Genomic DNA, 22902 nt, shown 5'->3' on the forward strand with positions numbered 1-22902 from the left:
TTATACCTATAAATTTGTGAATGAAATAAATCCTTCTGGTTTTTTTCCATCCTGATTATCCATTTGTGCACAAGGAAATAAGAACTTTTACTACTCTCAATAATAACACCACCAGTTTCTGTGCAACATGGAAATGGATAAGCTTAAATAGGAGACTTAATTTCTATCAGGGGTCTGTCAAGTCCCATCAATGCAAGTAGCCATTTTGTTCTCTTCTGCTTTATTAGTAGTCAACTGTTGTTTTGCTCTGAAAAATCCATAGCTTAAGTTGGGAAATGAAAGGCATATAGCAATATTTCCATGACAAGCAGAGAATTCTCTTAGGGATCTGGCTGATGTGAGCTGCACACACATCCAGGGTCAAATTGATCATGGTAGCTCTGATTTTTGCTAGTGGAACATTTGAGGTTAGTCTGGTGAAGGCAGTGTTGGTTTCTGTAGCAAAATTTTGACAGAGGGGCTGCAGGGGTGGCATCTATGAGAAGCAGTCAGATGCTTCCTCCAACAGAGCCAAGACCAGCTGGCCCCAATACAGACATGCCACTGGCCAAGGCTGAGCTAATCCATGACAGTGGTAGCGCCTCTAGGATAATGTACTTGGGAAGGGAGACAAAAACCTATTCAGCAGTAGAAGAAAGGATTGAGAACTTTCCATTCTGTTTCCAACATCAGTTCACCCTCTACATATGTCTTCAACTGTGTAGAGTTTAATTTTTAAAACAAAGACCATGTCATTCACCATCATGATGATAGATTTAAGAAAATCATTTTATTATTTAAATGTGGCTGAATAATTTCAGTTGAATCAATTGCATGGATCAGAACAAAAGTGAAATCCCACTTCTCCCATCAGGATGAGATACCATTCATTTTTGAACCTGTTATTGTCAAACACATGCATGAGTGATATATTATCGGCACAATGAAATTTGTCAGTGTAAGAAAATAACTATTTGCTCTTTTAATGTTTGGAGCACAAATATCAAGAAGGCACAGCACCTTTCATAACAAATATGTTAACCCCCACATGCTCTGCTTAGTTATGGCTTCCTGTATTTCTCCTCAGGCTACTGGCACCGTAAGTAAGCTGGAGCAGATTTTATTTATTCTGAATGTGCTGAGTGCAAATGTCTGGGCAGGTGCTTTGCAGGCAGCTGAGCCTTTTGAGCAGTTTCAGAGGACAGGGTCTGTCTGACAGAGGAGTGGCACATCGAGCAGGGAACAGAATCACTGCACCCCTCCCTGTCACCATGGCTACCACTCAGCAGGCAGATTTTGGGCAGAAGTGCCAATTTAAGAAACTGCTGATTTCTTCTTATTGCCCCTGCATCACCCCCTCCCTTGATAAGGTACATGCTATTGCAGGCCACAGCATTTATCAGATCAGGAAACTAGTCCTGATACAACTGGAAAATAATCTCTCTATTTTTTTGACTCATTCTTTTCCAGACAGTCAGGTTTGTGATTCAGTTCCTCATGTAGACACACATCATGTCTGCACGGCGAAGGAGATGGAAGAAGTGCAAGGACAAGGATGGGGACAGCTGGTGATTTAAGCAGCATTATCACTGACCACAGGAAAGACAGAGCCAGAGATCTCCTTCAGGCTGTGGTCTGCTATACAATGTTTAAATTCATTTGGTACCCTGTTGGAACCTTAGATACAATGAATTTTATACTTTCTTTGCTGACAGGCGCAGACCTACAAGAGAACACTGTGTTTGACCTGAGGTTATAGAAAAAGCTTCTAAAATTGATAAATAGAACTAAAACTATAAGTGTGTAGTTTAAATAGAAGTTTTAACACTTAGTGGAAAATTTAAACTTTAAGGTTTTGAGAATATAGTCACATATATGCAACAAAATGTAAGTTTTAAAGCATTAACTTGCCGTGTTCTTTTACTTTCTTCTTCATGTATTTTAGTAATATTGTGTGATTAGATAGAAAAATCCCCAGTGTGGGAACATGAGTGTTTAGTTATTACGTTATATGTAAAAATAAGTTAGTTGGCATTTTATAATTAGGTAGTTAACACTTAAAAGGCTTTAAAGAAAAATACTTAAGGCTTTATTTTCTAGACTCTTAGCTTAGTGTGTAAATGAACTGTCTGTAAGAATGTAATATAAATAAAAAAACAATCAACTAAGTCCAAACACAAAAACCGTCTCTCAAACGCTCATTAATCCCGACCTTTAAAAAAAAACCTTAAAACATTTTACAGTAGCCCAGGCTCCTTTTTCCCCTGTCCTTTCCCCCTTCCCATTCCCTCTGCTGCCTTTCTACAAGTGGTTATGCAACTGCACAAGGGAAGCCATCTGTCTGAAGGATGATCCAGTAAAAAATGGATATTGTTAGGACAGTGCAGGGATAACAAATGAAGTGTATCCCAACACATTTTATTTTGACATTTGGACATTTTAAGGCTTTTTGTTTAAGGCAACTGTATCTGTCAGGGTGACACAGGCAAGTCACATAGGGAAGAAAAGTAAGTTCCTTCCCTTAATAAGTTCCATGGCTGGGTATATATCTCTCCAAGAAGAAGTGTTACAAAGCCTTGTTCACAAACCTGCTATTAAACGTGTGAAGTTCTTAAAACATCACTGTGGATAATGGACAAATGGAGCTGAGTGAAGGTGGTAGTAGAATAGAAGGTAGGGAATTAAATAATACTGCAAGACTGCATGAGACCCATTTTCAAATAAAAACATATCTAAAAATGTCAGAGCACATTTGAAATATGTTCATAGTTTATTCATGATGGTTTTCATTTATTCTACGATTCTTTTGAGACCTGTGATAGTGTGAAGCACTAGCAACAGGAATCTATGAGTTTGTACAGATTTATTTATATTTTTATATGAATTTACATAGGGCCTACCTTTATACAGTTATGCCATTTACAGTACATGCTATATTAGTTATAATAAATACATGTTTCAATCACATTTTTTCTTAAAAACTTGAAAAACACTACCACGTTTCTAGTTTGTGAGAATCCAGAAGTGACACTGCCCGCCCTGCCAAAGAGCCCCTGCAGAGACCTGAAAAATTCTGTGAACACATTAAACTCTCTCATGGGCCTGCTAGTGCTGATCACACCTTGCAGAGCCAGACTACACAGCAAGTGCTGTGCCTGGCCAGGGGCACATGAGATTCCTCTGAAATAACAGACTTGTGAAATCAGTGAAGAACCACTGTGTCCAATTTAAGTAAGTCAGAGTTTAAAAGTCTTCTGAAAAATGAACACAGACTGCCCTGTCCTTGAAAAGGCAAGAGTTTCCCACTCTGGCAAGAGGCACAAACTACAAGTATATCAGCAATATTAGGCACTCTGTGGGTGTATTTTTTAGCTGTGACAGTGGAGTGGCAGCCCCCTTGTAGTCACTTTCTGAAAAAGTATGTTTCTAAAATATCTGTGATGATGTAAGCAGAAAAATCAAGTTTATTCCTATTAAATTCATACAGGAGGCTAAATGCTACTGAAAAAACTGCAAAATCCACTGACTAATCCATTTTGTTAGATGTTAGAAGCTGTAGTGGAGGTTTCAGTGGGGACTGACCCCACCGGCGCTGGTTTTGCCTCCCGCTCCGGCCAGAACCCTTCTCGTGCCGAGTCTCCACGGTACTTGACGGGGACCTCCGCAGTCACCGCTGCCTCCGGCGCTCACACGGCTCACCCGCGGGCTCGCCCACCCCCCTCCGCCGGGCAGGGACAGCCAGCATCCCCGAGGTGCAGGGCCGGGCTATCCGGAGCGATGTGCGGCCGTGCGCGGGAGCCGCCCGCTGCCGGGGGTGTCGCTGGCGGGGGTGTCATTGCCGGCGGCGGCGAGCCCCGGCCGCCCATCACGTGCTCGGTGTGTTGCATTGTGCTGGCGGCGGAGGGAGGGCTGGCCGTGTCAGTGATCAATGTCATGACTTCTTCCGCGGGCTGGAGCCGCAGCAGAGCGCAGCTGAAGGAAGCCGATTGCTGCGGGTGCCAACTGGCTGGGAACAAAACACCAGCCTCGCACACACCGGCGTACACACGGGCGGACACGGCACGCACAGGCACACGCACACACATCCCAGCACACACCAGCGCACACACACGCACGGACGGACACACACCCGCACGCACACGCGCACGTAACAAGCACACACGCACAGGCAGCCCGCACCCTGGCTCCCGCTCCGCCACCCCGCGCCCAGGGGGAAGATGAGCTCGGGGGACGTGGTTTGCACCGGATGGCTTATCAAATCACCCCCCGAGAAGAAACTCAAGAGATACGTAAGTGCAGACGCTTTGCTGATATCTTTTTCTCGGTAAAGGTATTTTGGCATGCGCTCGCTGTCTTACTCTTCCTTTGAGATCTCTCGCCCGCTTCGGCTTCGCCTTGGACCAGAACAAAAAGACTTCCAAGTCCATGCGCTTATGGAGTATTTTAGTTTCCAACGCCATTCTTGTGCCCTCTGGAATTAACCTTTCTCGGCTTTTAAGATTATAGTACTTCAGCTGTTATGCAACATATTTTAGGTTAAAAACCACATTTCGGTTTCAGTTAACGTTGCTGTAACTAACAGAATTGTTGTAATAGAATTGCAGATGTCACTTTTCCAGGGACGGACAAGAACACCCTAAAAAGAAAGGCGGGGGGGGAGACCCAAATAGCCAAAATTCTAAAAATTTAAATTCTGAGGCTTGGCTTTGTTAAGATGCTCTGTAATTTCTATGACAATTGCTACAGGCAACATATAAAATAGTTTTATTTACCAATGCCAGATGCAGTTGTTAGCAGAAAGCTTCAGAAAGCTTTTTGGTCTGAGATAAAGAGGTGGTAGAAGATGCTATGCTGTAAAGTTCCTGATAGCTGAAAGGTGAAGGGGGCTGGGGAGAAGAAGCGAGCCCTGCGTGGAGATCTGCAACTGCACTATGGGCCCCTTGTTTCATTCTCTATCGGCTTGCCTGTTTGTCTGAATTAAGAGGGGGAAAAAAAAAAAAGGATGTGTGTTGCAAACATAGGAAACTGTATCATTGCAGGGGTGCAAGGAAAGCACTCCGTGTAGGAATAAATAACCCATAAGCATTTGCTTGGGACAGCATTAAAAACGTAAGCTCCTCGTGGGCCATTTTGCATACTCATTTGTGATGGTTCATCAGGCATGTTGTTACGTTCTGCTGTGACACTTTTGGAATTGGTATTAGCCGTTTGAGTCATGGCCTTCTAACCTGACTTCCCCTAGAGCTCTGCACCATACTCGAAGGTTGCCACTGGCCGTGTCTCTAGCGCTCCAAGCCATATACACAGCTTACATCATTTGTCATATTCACTTCTGTTTATCAGCATTTTCTCTGGAGTGCTGATGTTAGCTTTTCCTCATAATATGAGGCATAACTGTCTTGTGGAAGAATATGGTGGATATAATTTGGTAGTGTATTTTTTCTTTGGCTAAAAACTAGCCAAAGAAATAGTTTACTGAATAGAAGAAATAATTTACTGATGATGGAATTATTTTTAATTTATTCTAATCTAGAGTTTCTTCCTGTAGACCACAGTATTGCAGTGAAGTTGCTGAATATTTGGTTTATTCAGTTAGCATTTTCCAATTCTAAAATAACCACTATGATGTGTCTCACAGGAGCTGCAAATAAATTATGGGCATCTCATTTTTGCTATATTTTGAAACGAGTATACTAATAGGCACTGTATGGCAGACACAGTGTAAGAGCCTCTGATTCACCCAGCTGGTATCATTAGTAACTCTGTCAGTGAAGCTACTTTTGATGACTCAATATTCATAAAAGGGCAAAGTAGAGAAAACAGAATGTGATAAAGCTGGGATCTGAAAGCCCCCATTATACAGTCAAGATAATAGTCACAACAGGGGCTCTGATCAGCTCACAAGGCTGCTTGCAGACTGCTCGGCTCAGATTTTGCGCTACAAAAGCAGGGGAAATTTGGTCTATGTTATTCTCCAAATATCAACCACTAGATTAGCCAGATCTCTCCAGATTAAGCTTTGTTTTCTGGTTAGGAGGATAAGGTAGTCCTTTGTCCTTAATAAAGCAGAAAGAAATCTGCTGCAAGTACAGCAATGCTTAATGTTTTTTCTCATATGACTGGTTACACAGTGGATGCTGCAAACCAAATGGAAATTGTCTCTCACCTGCTGTAAACTACTTTTCCCCTAGTTTTCGTAGAGTTTCACCAGCATGGCAGCACGTGCATCTTGCACTGGGGTAGCAGATAGCTCAGGCTGAACCACAGTGGCTGCTTAAAAACAACAGAGCTTTAAAACAATGACTGTTTAACTGACTTCAGTAGGTGTCAAGTGTCAACCGCTTACAGGAGAATAGTGTTGGCTCTGATTCTGAACTGACAACATACATAAATCCAATCCCCGAGTTCAACACCACCCTTTGTTTTCAACTGGAAAAGCCCATGGTCTAAGCCGATGCTTCCAAGGAGCTTCAAGTGCCAGCTTGGCCTGCTGCTCATTGGACCTCTTGTGCACTGCCCAGCCTCATTTGCTCTCATGGGGTTGTCTTCCAGTTTACATTTTCCTGAGTTCAGCATCCGGCCTTTGTAAGGTCTGACCTGAGGGTCCCGTGTTTTACACACAGATAAATTCTTAATCCTTCATCTATTACATATGTCACTAAGAAAATCCATTACATTTCAGTGGAATATGTGGTTAAAAGATCAGACAAAGCAATGAATTCAGGTTGTGAGACTGGGAACTGCAATAGTCCTGATGAAGCCACTGGGAATATTTGCAGTGTTTATAAAATTTAAAAAATTAATCTTTCCAAGACTAGAGCCTAAAGACCAAAGTATACCTTGATTTATATTTGTTTTCTGATGAAAGCAATTAGGTTTTCTATGCATAAGCAAGTCAGAATTTGCCTCTAGGTAAGCAGAACATTATTTTCAAAACTTTAAAAGTGAAAAGCAGGTGTTAAGAGTCTATATTTTTCCTGTAATGTTTTACAAAGCCAATGCTCTTAGTAGCACTATTCTTAGAAGTGTCTTATCATTCCCTAACAAAGGCTGCTATCTTGCATGTGCAGGAAACGAACATGAGATTAATTACCCATGTGTTAACTTTCTGAAAAAACAGAGAATTTAGTGCTAAACACAAGGAATTCATTAGAAAGCACAGGAGCTTTGCTACAGCAGGCAAATACTCCAATAGTGATTTAACAGCATCGACAATGCTTTTCTCTCTATCTGATACTTGAACCATGAAACCACCATGTCAGCCTATCTATAGAGGCAGTTGTGCAAGGAGTCTCCCAGGAGAGTATCTGGTGTGTGTTGCAGTTCTTTGTCCTCTAAGTGTGACCCAAAAGCTGTGCTGCTTTCATTTCCCCACTTGGCTTCAGCTTTTCTCATCAACCAGGTCTGCATGGGCCTGAGGGGTGCCAGGGAACAGCCAAAGCTGGGGAGAAGCTAGGTATGTGGCAGGAGACAGAGAGGAAGAAGCTGCTAACAAAAACTAAATAGTGGTGGTGATGGAGGTAAAGTCCATCCTGCTCTAGACCAAAAATATTAAGTATCAGTCATAGCTTGACATTCAGCCCCTCAGGAGGAAAATGCACTGAAGATTTTTTGCTGGTGATGTTAGCAGATCAGTGAATACCAGCCTCTGTAGGAAATTAGATGAATTGGGGGAATATGCTTCAAATCTGATGGGTTTCACAGTTCCTTATATTGATGCTGAGTACATCCATCCCAATTCTGTAATGTCAGCATTGAGTAGCTGTCTCCTTGATACTTTTCATGTGGAAATATATCTGATCACTGACTGTTATTATTTGCTATTTATTTATTGGAGGAGGTGGAAGAAAAAAATGGTTTAATGGCCTTGAAAAACAAAGGACTTAACACAGCCAGTGCAAAAAATCATGATGAAAGGAAAAACAACATAGAAGAAGGCCCAGAGAATGTCTAATGAAATAAGAGACGAGTGCTATTGAGAAGACACATTGCTCATGTGCTGACAAGGAGATGGGATTTTTAACACACAGCTAATTGTTTGTCCCATTGTTTGACACACCAGTGTGGAACAGCAGTGGTAGCTCCAGTGTTTACTGGCTGTTAGTGTTAAGTGGTTTGCAGTAGTAAAGGGCCATATACAGATACTTGCCTGTTGTGAGTCACTGCAGTTCCATTTAAGTCAACACTGTGCAGCTGTACCCCAGCTGAAGAGCTATTTTTAATCTTCAGTACTATAAAATTGATGAGGGAAGACCACTTGCTCAAAAAAGGGTAAGTTTCCCACTTTACTTGAGTGACTCATTTCTTCAAACATTGTTAAAAATCAAAATTCCTTGTCAGCATCTCTAGAACTAGAGTCTCAAATGGACCCCATATTATAAAATATAGCCTTTTTCTTCCTACCACACTTCTTGGAGTGTCTGGTCTGAGAAGACAAATAGAGGTATAAATTAATGTACCCTATGGCAAAAGCTGGTGGAGCAGTGTTTGTTGCTGCTATGTCTGTGTGTGGGGCAGTAAGTGCTGCCAGGAGGACACAGCAGAGCCCAGCCCAACATCTCTGACCGTTAGGGGATCTGCCAGGACCCAACCGCAGCACACCAAGGCTGGGGGTTTAGAAGATAAGAGAATCTAGGCTACTTCTCCATTTTTAGCTGAAGTTCTGGCATTTATCAGGAGAACAAACAGGAAGTTACTAAGAAGAAAAAGTAAAGTAGAATTATGGAAGAGTTTGCTCAAGTAATAGGAACAGGAGTTGCAGAGCACTGCAAAGGGCAGGTGGGATGGAGAGCCTCTGCTCTCTGATCCAGCGTTGGGCTGCTCTCACCAGAGGACACCACCACCCTCCCCTGAAAGAAATCCCCAAGTGCTCTGTAAGGCTAATTCTTCTGCTGGTTTGGGGTTTGGGGGAAGTTTCTGAAAAATACTAACAAGAAGAAACAGAAATTTAATTTTTATCATTAAGTCTTTTATTTCCAAATGCTTCTTACAAAGCCTCACCTTTTGAGTCCTGTCCCTTTTGAACAGAGAATTCTGACCACCTTTCATACTTTCCTAGAATAAATATCTCAAGCTCCCTGAGTTTATTTAACCAATTTGTGCAGGTTTTGTAACTGTGGTTCATAGGCTCGGTGGAAATAGGAGTCACATGGGGTGCAGAAAGTTGTCAGAGCCTTTTAGCTCATTCCAATTGTAAGGTTTGTGCCTGTTTTTTTCTGTTGTTACTTCATTTTAAAATTCAGTGTATGTTATATCGATCTGGTTTGTATATTAAAAAATAACTGAATTTTGAGAAAATAAAGGCTTTCAAACAGAAGCTCCTGTGTGACAGTCTACATGTTCCCTTCTCTATGAAATCCTGTACAAATTGATCTCACTAGTAAAATAATAGCAGACTATGTTAGGGAGGAGTTTTCATCACTGGAATTAAACATTTGTAATTAACTATGTGCAAATCAGACCTTATTTTGGTAGGTTAAATGTTGTTTATTCTAGACTATTTTCTTCCATTTTAACAATGTTTTGATAGTTTAATTGCAATGTTTAATGAGATAGGTTGACTTCTAAGAAAGAAATAATTTCTAAAAAATACTGCTGTTCTTGGCAACCTGTGTATCAGAATAATTTCTCTTGAACTATTTATTTGGGTGGAGCCGTAATAGTACTGAAGCCCCAGGTTAATCTTTGACTGCGTATTTGCAGTGCACAGGAATGTACAGCTATTGGTTTCTGTTCAAAATTGAAACACACAAGTTATCATGTCTTTGAATTCAAAAATAGATCCTTAAAAAACATGCTAGTTTGAAAAAGAGAAGGAAATGTTAACTCGAGTGGTAATTAAATGAGTGATGCGGTCAAACATGGCTCAGAAAAAAATGCATTGCAAGTCATACTTCAGTGAAGTCTTTGTTGTAACACGGAATCTATGGAAATATGGATAAACACATTACTCCTAACAATGACGAATTAAAATTCTATGAATATTTGTTATAAAAATTTGACCGGTTTTTAGGGAAAGGAACAAGTTTATTCCTAAAATGTTACTCATTAGAAAAACAGTAATTTTATTTGGTTTTTTTGTTTGATTTTTATTTGATTTAGAAATTAATTAGTAATGTGATAAGACAATGAAAAAATGCTGGTTTTGAAATAAAATTTGCATGTCAAAACATTATATCCATTCAAAGAAAATACATTTTTTGCTCTCTCATTTAATTGTTAAATAAAATGAAATACTTTAACTTCTAAATTTTTTTCTGGTTTACAATAATATCCTTGACTTGTTTCAGTTTGTGATGCATCAGGAAAATAAGCAAACAAACAAGCCAACACACACATAGCCATGCAAAACTCAGTTTTAAAATCTGCTGCAGCTTAGTATTCAAAATAAACCAAAACTGATGCCTAGTCTTTGTGCCAGAAAAATACTCCCTTTCTGAGGCTAATTCATTCATAGCTTTGTAATTGTTAGAATGAGAAAAGAGATTTCTTAGAGATTTTGTTATTCCCTTCCCTCCTGATGCCAAAAACCCCACCTGACCCCTGCAGTCAAAACAGCATTGTAGCTTTCCACAAAAGCCATGAACAGTTTCACATTTCAGTTATCCAGGATCCCTTTTCATAGAGCATTTTACAGAAAGGCAGTACAATGTTGTTATTAGTATGAATTTGAAATTACTTAAATGAAAGTGTTAATTTAAACTGAACTTAGATTGTCATATGAAAGCTTTTGGCTCAGTTTTGACATTTTTTTTTTAAAAGACAATACTTTATGTGAGGGCTGTTAGTGATAAATATTCATCCTGTGACTCTCAAGTCTTGAGACCATGGGTTATGTATTCACATTTCTGTTGGACAGAATAATGGCCATAAGGGGACCCTTTCTAACTTTGCAACTGTTGTAATGTCAGCAGAGCATGTAGTTTGTGAACAATCTGTTTTTACATACCAGACTTGCAAACTGTTTGTAGAAGTTCAAGGACTTTGCAGTTGTGGAGTCATTTTTTCAAGCTGACACAAACTGGTCATGTCAAGGAGAAGCCAATAGTTCAGAACAAGCATGAAGTATGTTTTACTTGCATACTTTACAAACTGAGCAGTAAATCCACGAACTTTGACTTTGACTGCAGAGTTCTGGGTTTCTAAGCACTGGGAAAGCCGGCTTTGTGTGCCTGCTGTAAAGCTGCTCTTCCAGGGGCTGTTGCCGGTTCTACAGAAAAGCCCCCGGCATTCAGAGGTGATTGAGCTGATCAGATCACTGTGGGAGGAGAAGAAACATCTGAAGAGATGCCAGCTGAGTTTACAGTAGCAGTGGAGAAACAGTTTCAGAAGTGATACACTTCTTCACAAAAAAGTGTTTATATATATAATATATATATAATATTTATATATATAATAGATATTATAATTCTTATATTAATAATATATTATTATATATTTATATATTTATATATATAAAATACAATATTGTATTGTTTACTAATATTTATAGTGGAAGCTTTGCAAGCTTAAGAAGTTTTATTTTTAATAAGTTCAACATTTTAAACCCATCCAAAGAACATAATTGCATTTTCACTGAGGCCTTAGGTTTAAAAATAAGAGGCAATCTAGTAGCTCAGAGAATTAGGTTCTTTATTATTTTCAAGTGCTTTGTTCCCACTGAAAAAAGGTTTGCAACATGTTTTCACTGGGCCCTCCCCTGACTCCAGGGCTACTTTTACAGGTTTTCACTGGTTAACTTTCCCAGTAAAACAGTGAGATTTGGACTGTCAACTGAAAAGAGGACTGTTACTCCCATTACTCCTGTTACTGTTTCACTTCATAGTTTTTCAAATATTTCTTTTTGATAGATAACTGTCACATCAGCCTTGAGCTATAGATTATAAAATAATGGTGAACTAATTTTGAAAAGTGATACAAAACCACCAGCTAAACCCCATCATTATTTCAGAATACTCCCCAAACTCATGCTTTCATCTGCTCTGAGCCTGATAAATAGTCAAGCTGAAACATCATAAAGGTTAGCGGACAATCAGATCAGCATAGGAAGAACAGGCTTCATGGTGGTGGCACTGATTCCCCTGTGCATCCCTCTCCTTTGGGTTTGCAGAATGGAAGCTTAATAATTCTGGTATTTAAAGAAAAAAAAAAGCAGCATTTATTGAAGTGTTACTAGACTGCAGTGCTTCAACAATTTTAATATGTTCATATGTTCTTTTTTTTTGCTTTCTTTTCTTTTTTTTTTTCAAATTCACAACTGAAACTACTGTTGCTACGTTACTATAATGGTGTGTAGGCTGCTAAGTAAATAGAAGGAGTTTAGTCCATGCCAGAAATAGAAAGCCGGGTCAAAAGTGACATTTGGGACATGTTGATAAAAAAGAAAAAAAGATTAAATCTGTAATTATTTATTTATTTCCTATTATTTTCTTCAATCTCCTTATCCCTAGACTACTTAGAAGGAAATTGCAACAGAATTTCTGAGCATGTCAGAGTATAAAAAAATGACACCTTGGGATTTCTAAGCCTTTTGGCTTTGTTCTTTGCAAGATCAAATTTGCATAGTAAAACAGTGGCACCTCACACTCCTGTGAATTGAGCAGTTACTTGGAGGTATCAAAAGATACAGGGACTGCTGAAAATTCACTGTCAGAGGGAATAAGCTTTGAGGAAAAAAAAAAAAACCTCAGGAAATTTGAGTCCATTGTCCTTTTTGGGGTAGTCTGGCAGGTTCTCAAAGACTAGATGTACAAAAATGTGCTCAGGCTCTTTGTGAGTAGCCCCAGGTACTTGCCTGCAGTTTCAGCTACCTGAACATCTTTGTGAACCTGGCTTGTGTTCCTGCACAAGAGCAGGGCCATTTCATCCTCCTCTCCTGCCTTTATGTGCTCCTGATGTACCTTGGCACCAGGAGCTCTAGTTCAAGCTCCAAGGGGTGATTCAGTAAATGGGAGGCACTGCAAACCACTTAGGTGAACAGTATAGCCCAGCCCTCCCTCCACCCACGTGAACTGAGGCAGAAGCACCCTTATCCCAGGAACGAGCCCAACAGCCTCCTTACTTGCAGAGGGAGGCCTCTGATTTTATTTCCACGATATTATGGCTGATGCTGGAAGCTCAGGGCTGTGTTCCTTGAGCACCAAATCCTTCACCCTTCCCAGCGCCGCTGTGAGCAGGCACAGTGCCCTGATGGGCCCTGCCTTGCCCTTGGCACCACTGCTCCTGGGAGCATCAGTATCTCTGAGCCCACAGCAGAGCAGAGCAGCTGGATGCTGCCAGACCTTTCCCTGGCAGGAGGTGGGACATGGAATGGCACTGAGCAGTGAGTTAATTTAGCAGATTTATAAATAATCTGGAAGATCTTCTCTTTAAATATATATGTTTACTTATAAACAAATTATTCATGTGACACAATATGAGGCCTCTAATTTCTTTGTGTGTTAGGGAATTTTAATAAGATACTTTCCTAATTTTCTGCCCCAAGCCAACCCCTAGTGCCTTAGACCTTGGGGTGTGTCTGACTTTCTGTGTCAGAAAACAAAAAAGTAGTTTAGGTTCCATCAGGGTTGTTTATTTACTTTCATCACAAGTTTGCTGCTACAATTGGTTATTTTCTACCATAGCCGGTATTCAGCCTCACACTGAAGGAGAGGGTGTTAGAGGCTTTCTTATCCCCTGTGGAGTTCAAGCCCTCATTTGGACCATTAGATCCTTTATCCTTGCCAGAGACTGCATTTTTCTCAAACTCTAAAGTGCAATTACTATGATTTATCTCTATTCAGAGTGAATAAGATTTTACCAGGCATTTTCTCCACAGAAGTCTGCAGCTGGGAGAAGAGTGTTCTACAGCCTGTCCGTTCCAGGGCTGTACTGCATATGCTCAGCACTGCCCATTTTTAACCAGCAACCAGCAGCATTGCTAAGTGGAATGAAGGATGAATTATGCCTTCTGCAGTTCTGTTATATTGTCCTCCTAAGGGACCTCTTTGCCTTTCATTATATTTCCAGGTCCTTGAAATGATCTTCTAAAACTTATAAGTAAACTTGTTTTTCTGGTTGATAGATTAAAGCAGTTTACACATTAGAGTAGTCCATATGGGCTGCAGGGATGTTTGCCTATGCTCTTGGCTGGGGCAAACAGCTTGATCATTAAAGTGGATGAAATTGTGCCAAGGCATAACCTGGCAGACATGGGCAGCTTTCAGATAAGCTGTAGTTAGCTGGATGAAGATTAAGCATATTTACACTGCTGCTCTCAGTCACTACAAACTCCCCTCACTGTGGCACTTATACTTTGTCGTGGGGTCAGAGATGCTGTAGTGAAATTTGCCACTAGAGAATGGGCAACATAAGTTTGGGAGGTGAAGAGTCAAGGGGAGCTTGTGTGAAGCTGTAGCTGTGCAGTCCTTTCCAGAACACAGTGATGGAGAAGGGTAGTCATAGAGATGCACCCCAGTGACAGGTCTAAGGAATGATTTGCCTGTAGTTTAGCAACCTTGGTTATGTGAAGACATCAGCAGTAATGGCTCTTAATTCTGTTGTGCTCACTGTGCACCCACAGATAGGTTTCAGTTTGACTTATTCTTTGAGTTTACTGGATTTGGAAATGGAGCTGGGATCTCTGTATGAGCATATTGTTGTAAATTTTAGTAATGATTTTATTCATGCATATGAATAAAATATTAAGAGCAAAGCACTCAGATGTAAGACCTTATACTATTAATGGGCATAAAGCCTAAGATCAGTTTGTTGTAGGGCAGCTGGTCACTTCTGACTTCCAGCTGGGGTTGCTGCAGTCAGAGTATCTATTTTGAGTGGAAACATGGTTGGGCAGAATCACTCTAGATTTAGTTCATAGTGCACAATGTGCATGGCTCCTTACTGGGATAACAAGAAAATGCACATGAGCCTGCACACTAACAGCAGTAACAAAATATGGTATTACATCACAACTGAGTCTATACTGTCTAGCATGAAAGTTCTTTTCAGAGTCAAGTACACTCATAAAGAACATAAAGGCCAAGTAAGCACAGGCTTTAATAAGCTGCTGGAATCAGGCAGGTGCACAGTTGGACTGGAGGGTTAGATCTGAAGCTTTCATTTGCCTTTATGAGTTTGCACAAATCACTTGGAATACCTCTTTGTCCTCTTTGAAAAGGTTTCATGTACAAAGCACTAAGACTCATCAGAAAAAAACCCTTGAAATAGAAATGTCACCTCATGTTCTTTAGCAAAACAGGAGCTTAGAGAGAAACCAGAAGCTAAAAACTGTAGTCGCAAGTTCTAACCCATTATGATCATATTTATGGTCATTTAAATGATCTGAATTGTTTTCCTGCATATTTCTTTCTAGTAACAACAGTACCTTGGGACTGGTGATGTCTTGTTGCCTTTAAACACTGAACTTGAATGTCAAGTTGAGCTCGAGGCCTTTCTCTTTAGGTTTTCTATGAATTGGCTGAATGCAGATCAAGCACAGAGCCATGGTCCTCAGCAACAAGAGAGTGGGAAGAGAAAAGCAGGTAGGAGGATTTTGCATCCCAGTGGAAACCCCCAGATCTGCCATTATTATCAGAGCTCCTGATAGCTCCAGTGACACTGGGAGAGATGGTATGTGGTGTGGGAACTGCAGCATTTACCAGATTTTGATTGGAAACTGGAGGCAATGAATGGATATGAATATGCACAGTTTCAGTTCATTTTGTGTAACATCTCACTCATAAAAATTTCCACAAAAAGATATTTCAGCTAGATAGAATTACAGTGAGAAATAAAAGCAGAGTTGTAGAAAAATTGGTGATTTCTTAAAAAGAGTAAACTGTCACTGAAATGTCTCACTTTCTATTTGAGAGATTAAATCTATGTATGATGCGACGATTTTTGCTTTGCCTGGCATAAAATTTGCATGACTCATGGCCAGTGGTATGCTGGGGACCTAGAAATACAGAATGCAAAAGCAGATGATGGCTCCTGGCTGGGGGATTCCCGCACCATCTCTGAAATGATGACCCTGTTTGATGGGGCAGCAGGTAGAGCGCAGGCATGTAACTCTTCTCCCCAGGTGAGGGTAGTGATCTGAGGGGTGAGAGACAATGTGAAGGCTGCCAAACACCTCCCATCCTACCAGTCATGGATCATGTAATGGATCAAGCAGGTGAAGAAGGTTTGCATTGAAGAGGGTGTATGATCTGAAAGGCTGCACATAGGAAAGAGGAGTCACAGTCCTAATTTGAGCACCAGGCAGCTCAGCAGATGGCGCAGCAGATGAGTTGCTATGCACCATGGCATGTCTGAGAACACAGAATCACAGAATGGCTTGAGTTGGAAGGCACCTTAAAGATCATCTCATTCCAGCCCCCTGCCAGGATGCCACCCACTAGATCAGTTTGGTCAGGGCCTTGAACATTTCCAGAGAAGAGGCAGCCACTGCTCTCTGGGCAACCTTTTCCAATGCTTCACCACCCTCTGAGTAAAGAACTTCTTGCTAACATCTAATCCTAGCATGAGAGTGGTTGTGAGGCATGAGCAGGCACAGAGCCCAGCCCTGTGTGTGGCACAGGATACCGTCAGATGCCATATTCCTTATGCCAGCTGTACCCTCCACCCCCCATCAGGGTGCTTTCCTGGCTTGCACATGAAGCTTTCCACAACAGTATTTAATTTTGCTGTTCTCCATTACAGTAATTTCCTCCACCATGCTTTGTCCTTCCTCTCCAAGCAGAGCAGAGCCCATCTCCAGCAGTGGAGGTCCTTGCCAGTCACAGTGACATCAAAAGTCACATCACTGACTTCTGTCTGAGGCAGCAGCTCTCTGAGCTGGCACCTCATGGGGAGAAAACCTAGTGCTTTGGGCCACAGAACAGCCTTGTTGGCATGTTTTGGGGTTATTTCCTATAATTCCAGTTCTTCCAGCAGTGAAGTCTAGTGAACAGAGATATTTCATGTGCATCCTATGTGACTTGCTCCTTTCCTAACAACTTCAACTCTTTGGGAGTTCCGGGGAAAAAAAGAATCAGAAGATCTTAAAAAATCTCAAAAATCTCTTTGTTTAAGAGCTGGAGGCTTTGCAACTGACTTTCTTCAGAGGATCTGTTTTGCTGCTTGCTGGAGTCCTTAGGGCTCCATTTGCAAATCACCTAAGCAGTTATGGCTAGATCCAGGAAAAAGCATCTTTTCCCCTAATAGCTTAGAGTTGCCATTGACACCTCACAATCACATTGTGATGCCACTCAGCATACCAGGGCTAGAAGCTTCTTTTTTTTCCAGGCTGTTAATTCAGAGCAATATGTTCCTATGGGAAATTCCAATAATTCATGTTTAGTGATACAGCAAAAATCTGCTTCAGCTACCAGTTTGTGTGTAACACTGGTAAAATGATTGTCACTGACTTGTTCCAAGAAGCTCCATTTCCAATGTAATCTGCAGGAAACCCACATAGATGTATCATGATGCATGAATTCAAATCACTATAATTAGGCTGATAAACGGTCTTCTCAGATATACTTGGGGTGAGTGACATTTTTTTCCTTTAACTGTTTCTGGAGCAATATAAACCAAACTGGGAACAATATCAGTGTTCCCATGGCATACTCATGCCATCAGATACATGGCAGGTCAGCTATTCCAATAAAAATGCAGACAGCATTTGCCTTTGATTCAAGCAGCAGCAACACAAGCAGTGGTAATCCCTGCTTTCCCACACACTATCCTGTCAGATTCCTCTTGCTATCTCCAAGTCTTAAGAGTATAGTCCAGGTTTTGTGTGTCCTTTGCCCTTGGTGTATTTACTCAAATTGCTAACAGTGAAATTCTTTAATCCCTCCTGTTTTTATTTTGGCCCCTTGGAGCCTGCACTAAGACTTCCCAATTTATTAACCTCATCCAAGGGTACTGTTGATCCATAATTGGGACAGTAATTTTGTGAATCCCCAGTGAAAATTCTTTGGACCAGGTGGTGGACTAGGTTGCATGGTTGAGGGTATTTCACTAGAGGACCTGTAGAGACTGTTTAGCAAGGAGAACATTCTGATTTTCCATAATTAAATTCTGTATATACAGAAGCCAACCAACAACAAAAAATCCAGGTCTCTATTCACTGCTCGCACAATCAAACTCTCTGAAGTATCTCTCAGCATAAAAATTATGAGATAAAATGGAAATTTTTAAACTAGTAAAGGGAAAAATTAAACGTCATGATCGTCTGTTTTATTGTTAAGAAGCAGAAGGATGTTAAAACCTATGCCAAGCTGGCTCTTTGTTTTTTCAACAAAAATTATTTTGGGGCCATTATACATGCTTACAGTAAAACAGTTAAGAAAAAGTGAAATCCACCATGAGTTTTGCATAACTTTTTTGTTCATAACATGCTTATGCTTTTGCAATAAAGCAGTCAGAATGCAATAATAAAAAATGTTTCTTCCATGCTTGAATATTAGTGGCTGTCTAGAAAATTGTGTGTTCCTTATATTCTCTCAGGTCCAGTCCAGAGCTGCCTGACTTGTTCAGGGGCTGTCTTCAAATAGGAATGATGAAAGCAGGCCTGGCATGTTTCTGCTAAAGACATTGGAGGAGCCTCCAGAGCAGCAAAGGGAAATGCCCAAATGCAGGAAAAAATCTTATCTTTTTGTGGAAAGATCTTGTAGGAAGCACAAACTGCTTGTGGCAAGGGCTCTGCCAGTGCAGATAACCTTTCTGCCTGTAGCAACTTACTTGAAAACCTTTGTCTAAAACCACCAGTTATCACTCTGCTGGTGCAGGGTGTTGCCTCTTCTGTTTCTAGTAATAGCTCTGATCTGTGGCTGGGGTCTGTTCTGGGAACAGGCAACAGGCAGTCTCATTACTCAGCAAATACCAGAGCCCTAGGGCAGGGACCCCACATGAGGGAACAAGGAAACAGGGACATATTCAATGCCTGTTGATAATCCAGCTGTTAAAAATAAAAGTTGACTTGATGAACTTCTAACCAAACACCTGTTATGTCAGAAGGGAACTCTGACATGATGATAGTAATGCTCAGCTTCTAAGGTCAGGGTATAACTGTGGTAAATGCTGGGGGAATCTCAGCTGAGTGGAAAGAAGAGTTGAGGTAGTTATCTAAATACATGAGGCCTTGGCAACTTTGGTCCCTGTTCTTTTGAAATCCGTGTCTCATCATGTTATACAATTGACTTACTATTATTACTGTATTTGCTCAGCTTTTTGGTGAAAATACCATTAATTACTAATTTAGTTCAGTGGAATGTGTCCAACAGTGTATGTGTAGTGCATTTAGTGATTTCAATCCTGAGCCTGTAATTGCTCTTTCCTGTATATAATGCTGGTGGGAAAAATTCTTTGTTTCACAGTGTCAAGCCCTTAATTAATCGAGGACCAAGCCAGAAGCAGAGAACTCTGGAGAAGATTGTTATGCATCGGAAGTCACTGGTAGTAAATCTCTCTGGCAACAGTGCCTGGCTGCAGTTGGGGGACTTTCCTTCCAGTTATACCCTCCCATGGCTGTAAATGCAGAGCTGGTATTTTTGCCTGTGCAAAGGCAAGGCAGAGCCACCAAATCTACGCTAAGGCACAATCCATGCTCAGCTGTGTCTGATACTGGGAACTCAGAAGCTATCAGGATAGAGGTAGCAGCTTTATGGTGTGGGAATGCAAGACACACACACACGCAAAAAAAACCCCAAAAGAGTCTTACACTCTTGCACACGTGCAGCACAAGACTTGAATGTCTCTTCAGAAACCTTTGGCTCTCTTGCTTTTGACTCTATCCATCCAGCTCCACCTCTTCCACTTTCCTCCTTTGGACCCTCAGCATCCATGCAAATGCTTCCTTGGCCCCCTCAGGTGGCTGTGGCCCATGCTAGCCCACATAAAAGTGAAGTAGTCACAGGCTTAGGAAATGGCAAACAAGCAAAAAGATCTCTCCTTGCTGCTTCTGTCCCTTGAATGCCAGCTTCTTTAATCAGGGGCTGTTAAGAGAGTCTTGGAACACAGTCGTATTCCTGTGATTAGGGCTGTGGTCCTGGGCTCTAGAAGAGCTGAGCTGTCTCTCTCAAAAGGTTTTCTGACACACAGAGCACGTGACATCTGTCACATAATGCTGTGAGAAAACAGTGGTTCTACCTCAGACCTGAAGCAAAGTGTGAAATTAATCATAGGTATATGTCACAGGTTCTGATTTAAATGAGGATTAGAAAGCATGCAAGCAATAGTCTGTCTCTAGAGACATTGTTTCTTTGCAGCAAAAGAATGAAAGTGAAAATATCCTGAAAAACAATGAAGAGTGCTCCAGCCCGCAAAAATACCAATTTTTCATACTGGACACAATAATTGGTACAGGGAAGTGGCACGGGATGATTCATTCATTTTCAGTTTTAGTTGTACATTATGGGTCTGATTTCGCACATGATTTTGTACCCAAGAAAAGCTTTAGTTTTCCTTTTAATTGTCAAATAGGAACAAACACAAAATCAACCATGGAGAAGGAGCCTTGGATTAAACAAACACAAAGTCCTAATCTTGTTGGATTCAAGACCATTGGATTATTCTGCCTAATTTTCCTAAAAAATGAAATAAACCATTGTGGACAGGAGACTGAGGTTACAGGATCAATATTAACATTCAAGAAGATATACAGAAATATCCTATGTAATATTTAAAATTTTTATTTTGGATTTATTGAGAGATGACTAGTCAAATTCCTAGATAGGTTTAAAATTCCATTTTCATTTTTTTCAAGAAATCATTGTTTAAATTAAATATATTATAATCTCATGACAGTAGCAATGCAATAATATTACAAAGCACCATCGTTCTCAATTTATTTTAAGTAATAAGGAAGCCACAGAATAAAATATGGATGGACCATATCTGTGATGGGTTTAAAAAATAAATTCAAACAATCAGTAAGACTAGAAGCTCTAAGTGCCAAATTATTGTTGCCAGAAGTATTCTATTTATCTACGGATCATGATTTCCAAGAAACAAGTGAAAAATATAAACACTTCCAAGCATTTGTCCCTTTAGGCACAGGGTGTATTAAAAAACAACATCAAAAAATACTTCAGGGACTGAAAAGAAATGCTGGCCAGGGCATTTTAGACAGAAACCAATAATGTCCAACCTGGTGAACAAGCAAGAAGAAAAACTTGCAAATTATTTTATTACCTGATTCATGGCGTCAGGAAAATTAATCCACAAACGCCAGATGTTTATGTCCAAAAAGGAGACAGAGGAGTCCTTTTACTTTATTCAAATAAAGGGAGAGGCCATGGGGCATTCCCCTGGGGTCTCTCAAATTTTTGGAGGGCGCAACCTCCTTTTTATCCTAATTCCCGGCCGCTTGTCCCTTCTCTCTTTCCACATAGGCTGAGGTACTTGAGAGGTACAGACTTCCCGGAACGCCTGATACCGGCGGCGATACCTTCCCCCCCCCCCCACCCCCAATGCATAATCCCTTCTTAACTTTTATGGAATTCATAGTGTTCTTTCAGTGCCTCTTTGATCTTCTACTGGAATCCATCCCATTGTTTCCATGTCTCTCACTGATAGCTGCATCTTATCAACTGACCCACAGCTTGTTTGTAAAGACAAGCTCATCATTCCTCTCAATGGAAGTCCTCCATTCAGCTGAGTTCTAAAATAAAGTTCCCTTTAAGTTTAAGGAAACTAATTGGAAACCCTCTTCTGTACCAGAATTCAAAGCAGGAGATGGTTGTGTTAATAACTGGTAAGCAAATAGTCTCAGAGAAAAAAACCACAGAGCTGGAAATCATGCTCTGCTAAGCTGGGTCAGATTCCGTGCTTAATTACACTGCATGAATAAATCATTGGAAAACAGTTCAAACTTTTTTTCAGAAGTGAAAAGGATAATGCAAATTCTTACTTTTACAAAGCAGGATGAAGTGTTCAAAAGAGTGTTGCATCATGACTCTGCTGCATTATTGGTTTAGAGATGTCCTTTTGAGTAATACAGGTACAAACATCCCATTGCTCCCAGGCTAGATTGTATAAGTTACTTAAGCATCTAAATTCATTTTGTTTCCTATATGGGTTCTTTGATGGTGGTTTGATCCACAATAAAAAGGTAGTAGGAGTATCAAAGATAGCCTGAGTATGCATGCTGAGAGGGTGAAAGAAAATCAGCATCACACAGTCTTTCATTAAATAATAAATGAACATTAAATAATGGCACTAGCACTGTTTCATCTGAAACAAGAGGCACATTGGAATTCCATAAAAGCCAGTACAGTTGATTTTTCTTGAAAATCTCCTGGAACCCAGCTGAGCAAAGACTGTAAGTTTTGGAGCTGCCTGGCAAAAGTAATACTTTGTGTTTCTCCTCAAGTCTTCGTCTGTCCAACTTCTGCTCTGATTGCACACAAAGAATAGCTATGGCAGCACCACAGGGATGGCCAAAGTCAGAGCAAAATTCTTTGGGTTGTACTTAGCACAGACCATACCCATCAGAAACCACCAATTTCAGACAGTGTTGAGTGTGAAATCAGAAAGTGGCCACTGTCTAAAATTTTTCTGTCGCAATCTTTGAAATTTCCCAAGAAAATATGGTTTGCTGTGCAAGAAGTAGTGTCATCAAAATCTTCCTTGCCTTCTTTGGAAGCTTTTTCAGTATTCCTCTATATCTTAGTCAACCCATCAGCTCTCTGGGGTTAGATTGCTTTTCAACAAACTTCCCTGGTTTGAGACATCACATTGTATTGCTTATCTTTACCATGCACAGGACACGTGGCTTTGTGTCTGATTATTCTTGTAACCTGCTGAAGCCAGAAAATAAATTTTTCCCCTTGTTTCTCTAAGGCCAGGATGTCTTTCTTAATTTTCCTGTGTGATACTGTTTTCTCTCTCTGTGGTCTTCCCTCTAAATCAGCGTCTTTATGAATGGAAGAGGCACTTCCCTTGGCATATGCCTGG

General features: G+C 40.7%; 1 protein-coding gene across 3 annotated transcripts in view; it reads left to right on the forward strand.

Moving 5' to 3' along the window:
- The first annotated feature begins 3868 nt into the window (after positions 1-3868).
- GAB3 (GRB2 associated binding protein 3) overlaps positions 3869-22902 on the forward strand; it is a 97739-nt gene continuing 78705 nt past the window's right edge. For 2 of the 3 annotated variants that reach the window (XR_001331959.2, XM_014258792.2), the window contains exon 1: positions 3869-4268. Coding sequence is in view for 2 of the 3 variants with exons in the window: in XM_014258792.2 (XP_014114267.1) it covers positions 4197-4268 (72 nt within the window). In the remaining variant the exon portion in view is untranslated. Of the gene's footprint in view, positions 4269-15420; positions 15501-22902 lie in introns of all 3 variants that reach the window. The other variant, XM_014258793.2, reaches the window with a different exon arrangement.

The sequence above is a fragment of the Pseudopodoces humilis genome, chromosome 15 (assembly GCF_049639895.1).
Source record: "Pseudopodoces humilis isolate 2021_Gansu_Grassland_sample_001 chromosome 15, ASM4963989v1, whole genome shotgun sequence".
In the NCBI taxonomy this organism is placed as follows: domain Eukaryota; kingdom Metazoa; phylum Chordata; class Aves; order Passeriformes; family Paridae; genus Pseudopodoces; species Pseudopodoces humilis.